General features: G+C 52.4%; 1 protein-coding gene across 1 annotated transcript in view; it reads right to left on the minus strand.

Moving 5' to 3' along the window:
• Window positions 1-4,464, minus strand: part of LOC104261153 (immunoglobulin delta heavy chain-like) — a 27,974-nt gene extending 23,510 nt beyond the window's left edge. Inside the window, exons 1-2 of the mRNA XM_059823829.1 lie at window positions 4,392-4,464; window positions 1,489-1,813 (exon numbers count right to left, since the gene is read on the minus strand). Coding sequence (XP_059679812.1) covers window positions 1,489-1,813; window positions 4,392-4,464 — 398 coding nt within the window. The remainder of the gene's footprint in view (window positions 1-1,488; window positions 1,814-4,391) is intronic.
• Between the last annotated feature and the right edge of the window lie 471 nt (window positions 4,465-4,935).

Consider the following 4,935-nt stretch of genomic DNA (forward strand, 5'->3'; position numbering starts at 1 on the left):
TCTTGACCTGTGTGGCCAGCCATGTATATATTGTATACTGTGTGAGTGCGCCTGTCAGGAATACATGCTCAGCCTCACTACAAACCTAACCTGGAAACTATAGAAGCCAACTTAGAATCACAGAATCAGAGAATTGTTAAGGTTGAAAGAGACCTCTGGAAGTCATCTGGTCCAACACCCCTGCTTAGGCAGGGCCATCTAGAGCCAGTTGCCAAGGATCATGTCCGGATAGCTTTTGGGTATCTCCAAGGAGGGAGACTCCACAACCTCTCTGGGCAACCTGTGCCAGTGCTTGGTCATTCTCACAGTAAAAAAGTGTTTCCTTAAGTTCAGAGGGAACCTCCTGTTTTTCCATTTGTGCCCATTAACTCTTGTCCTGTCACTGGACACCATTGGAAAGAGCCTGGCTCCGTCCTCTTTACACCCTCCCATGAGGTATTTATATATTGATAAGATCACCCACCAGCCTTCTCTTCTTCAGGCTGAATGGTCCCAGATCTCTCAGCCTTTCCTCACAGAAGAGATGCTGCAATGCCTTAATCATCTTTGTGTCCCTTCGCTGGAGTGTCTCCAGTGTGTGCATGTCTCTTTTGTACTGGGGAGCCCAGAACTGGACACAGCTCTCCAGGTGTGGTCTCACCAGTGCTGAGCAGAGGGGAAGAATTATATCCCTCGACCTGCTGGCAATGCTTTGCCTAATGCAACCCAGGATACCATTTGCCTTCTTTGCCTTCTTCCTTCCTCTTCTCCTCCACCACCTCTGTGCCCTTAGAGGCACCTCCCTCTCTCCTGATGGTCCCTTGCTTGCAGGCTCCTCTCACCCAAAAAGCCCCATGAGCCCAAAAGCCTTTCCCCTTGTGCAGTGAGGTTTTACGCATGCTGCTGCAGAGTGGCACTGCTCAGGCCCCACCCCAGGTCCAGCATGTGACAAAGCATCCATCCACACCCGCCATACCCAGAGCTGTAAGGGTACCTACCCTCCAAGGGTACAACCCCCTTCTTTACAGGAGGGGGTTGTACAGGCAGCCTGGGGCAGATTTGGGCTGCACAGAGGAGCCATGTGCCCTCCAGCGGTCCCTACACTGGCTCCACAGCATCCTTGCCAGGAGAAATGCCCTGAGGTGTTCCCTCTGCCCCCATTCTCCTGGGATTAAAGGAGCACCAGGGTAGCTGTGAGGACGAGGTGGTGACAGTAGCTTTTGGGGAATTCTGTGAATGGAGGTGAAAAGTCTGTGCTGTGTGAGAGGTTTGGGGATTGACCTGCCCATGGGACTTACTCACACATGAAATTTTATTTCTAACTTCCATTATAAATGTCAAATTTTACTGCAAATTCAGTTGCCCATGGATAGATTGGGAGTTCAAACATCTATTAATCCCAAACCTCACTGATACTTCCCAGCAAGTACAAGCAACTGTCATTTTGAGAAAGGGCCCTGTCACCACAGCAGTCCTCCCCCTTTTTGTGCTGCCTCTCCCTCCATTGGCATCACTGTGTGCTGCCTGGCACAGAAATAGGTGGCTGTGTCTAAGGCTGTAAGGGCATGAAGCTGCAGGGAGACCTTGTTTTTGTCTTTATCTGCAGAGATGGTGACTCGGCCTTGGAAGAGTGGGGCATAGCCTGTGTTATTCCCAAAAGGATAGATCCAGCCTAGAAATTGCAGCTTGCCTCCTGGGGCCTGACGGACACAATTCCAGTCATATCGACGGCTATCCAGAGGTGCTCCCATTACAGTACAGGTGAGTGGGAGTGATCCAGAGACCTTCCCCTCCTTGGGACCAGATGCCACCATCTTTATGGGGGAAAGGATACCTGGAAAGAAACAGGGCAGGTGAGATATTTGAGTGTCTACAAGAAAGCTCATGGGTGCAGTAGTCCATCCTGGGGTTGCAGGGTGCACAAAACCAGAATTTTGGCCTTTAGTACCAGGAGTTATCCCTGGAGGCAGTGACTTGCCCAGACACCACAGACCCATATTTCCTTCTACTGCCCAAAGGACTGCTGAGGCAGGAGGCCCACGAGAATCTGGGTAACTGCTGGTAAACATGCCATATCTTTAAATATTAATCCAGAAGCTTGGCAGAAGGAGAGCATAGAGTCCCCAACCCTTCCCAGTCCTCCTGTTCCCTTCACCAGCTATGCCTGGACCCACACCCCCATGCACAGAGGGTGCACGGAACAGGTTGGGCATGGACACATGGGGCATTGGTTTGTCAGTTGCACATAAGCCCCAGAGGGACAAGAAGCATGGGGCTCTTAAACCTCCCCAGGAAATGTCCTGCCCCTAGAAAATCCCAAGGCTAGTCAGAATGAAACTTTGCACAGCTCCTTGGGGCAGTTATTGGCTTTGTCTAGGAATGCCTTCCCCTTACTCCATGCTCAGAAAAATCTCTGAAAACTTCCCTCATCTGCACTGCACCAGCATCCCACCCCACCTGAAAAGGTAAGATGATTTCCATGCAAGTATTCATCTTATGTAGTGGCATTTAGAGTTGGGCAGTAACAGGCCAAGGTGTGCAGGGGCAGCCTAAGCCCACTCAGTCACAGTCTCTTTCCCCTTCCCTCATGGATCTCACCTCCCAGCAGTGCTGTGCAGGACAAGGTCAGGAGTCAAGGACCCATCCTCTATGAAATCATCTCCTTCTGTTTTGGGGCAAGGAGAAGAGAAACTAAACCCCAAAGGGACACAGAGATGAGCAGAGCTCAACTCTTGACTCCTAGAGGAAGAGGCAACACCTGGGTTGGGTAGATGGAACCTGTGACCCTTCTGGCTCCCATCACATACCCCCCAGCAGCACTGGGAACATCAGCCCAGGGGACAAACCAGTCCCAGCCGCTGCATGGGTAGAGGTAGGCTGAGTATGCTGGGCTCATCTTTGGTGCTCATCTTCACCCTTTGTGGGACCATGGTCTAAGTGTACCCTGCAGCCCTGCAAGAGTACAAGTCAGAGCGGGGATCCTCCTGGGCCCTGGTAGCCTCTTCCATCCCTGGCTCAGCAGAGAGGCATCCCCTGCTCCACTCCCTTTTCCCCAGCAGTACCCCTCTTCTTCCTCCTCTTGCATCCACAGGAGCATCTTTCCTTCCTTTTTGCTGTGGTGCTTCACACTGGCCCTTGTGTAAGGGAGATCAGTGCCCTGGGGTGGAAACTGGAGGGGCTGGAGGTAGAGGGCAGGCAGGAGCTCACTGGACCTCGTAGTCCCAGGGTAAGCAGAGACCCAGGGAGGATTTTGCCTGGTCCATGCCTGACTCCTGCAAGCTGTGCTAAGTCACCACATGCAGAAGTACTTGGTAGGGTCCTGAGGATGCAGGATGTGCAAGACCAGAGATGTATTCTGGGAGCTGCTCCTAGAGGTGGTGGCTTGCCTGTCCATAGCAGCCACATGTTGTGATGTAGAAGAACTGTGGTTGATGTAGGAGGCAAACTCGGTACCCCCACACTAGGCATCTGTTGGTTAAAGTGAAACTCAAAGGTCAGAGGCATTTAGTCCCTGGGTGCTGTCAGCCCCTCTCCACACACCACCAGCCACACCTGAGGGCTTACATCTGCCAAGACACATGGCCACAGTCACAGCAACAAGAAGATAGATGCAGGGTGCCCAAAGGCCTCCAATCGTTTTCACCTGTTGTGCCCCTCACTCAGGGTTGCTCCCCACCACTGACAGACTGTCTATTCAGCCAGGGCATGGTGTTTGGTAGGGGGGGGGGAGAATGCTGAGGGTCTAAAACCTGGTTCTCTCCCTTTTACAGAAGGAAGTTAAAGCTCCAAAGCTGTACCTGTTCCCTCACACAACCTCTCTCTCTCCATGGGCTGGATACCCCAATGTGTGGATAAATGAGATGTGACAGAACAGGAATGCATGGGATAGGCATTACCACAGGGCATGGAACTACCTGGGCACAGAAATGGCTTTGTGTTCCTGGGACCCCTCTTGGAACCTGCCTTACCTCCTGCAGTTGCTGCCAAGAGGAGACATGACAGCACAAGGACCATCCTGCCCCTGCTCCTTCCTCTCCAGCCAGAGCTAAGCCCAGAGCCAGCCTAGCTCCCCCCATTCCTACCCACAGCAGGACAGTGCAGGGCTGAGTGATGCTTTGGGGATCTGGAGAGAGGGGTCAAGATACCATAGGAGGACAGAGCTCAGATTTGCCTAGGTCAGGAAGATCCAGCTTGGGGTCCCATCCCTTCCAGACCTGGATCTGGTGAGCATCTCTTCTATGCCTAGCTGTGGGATACTGCAGGGCTATGTCATCTCCATCCTTCCATCAGTCCTCCAACCTCTACACATCCTATGGGAGGGCAGGAAAAGGCAAAGTATTTTGGGAACGATAGAGGTCCCAGGCAGAGGGAAACACAAAAAACCCACTTCCCAGGAAAGGGGGAGGTCTCACCTTTAAGGGCTGCAGCAAAAGTGATGACCAGCATCCAGAGGAGAATTGCAGGCTTCCCCAGAGGAATTTGCATGGTGCACTGTGAAGTAGGAAAGTAAAATTTTGGGGTTGAGAAGGGCTCAGACCTTTCTCTCTTTGAGTCAGCAGAGAAATGCCCTGTCCTTCCAGTGCTGAAGGCTCAGACTCCCTTGCAACTACAGGCAGATTTGCAGCCTTTTCTGAGCAACCCCTTTGCAGTTGCAGGTACTTCATACACTGGGGAGTTGGACACATTCATCACTGCTGGGCTGGGCGGGGACAGGAAACCACATTCCGTTTTTTGTACTGCTTAGCCTGCACAGGAAGCACAGGGACCTCTCTTGTCTCCCCAAGGCCCCTCATACCAGTATATCTGAACCTTCTATCAGAGGCTGTCGCCCTGTAGATGGCTGTGGTCATGTAGATGGCTGGGAAGGGACAAGCATGCTAATGTGGAGAGGCTTTTCTCCCTGGGAGTGATATCCTCCCTCCCTCAGTATGGCCCAAACCCACCCCCAGCCAAGGG

The sequence above is a fragment of the Gavia stellata genome, chromosome 13, assembly GCF_030936135.1.
Source record: "Gavia stellata isolate bGavSte3 chromosome 13, bGavSte3.hap2, whole genome shotgun sequence".
Classification (NCBI taxonomy): domain Eukaryota; kingdom Metazoa; phylum Chordata; class Aves; order Gaviiformes; family Gaviidae; genus Gavia; species Gavia stellata.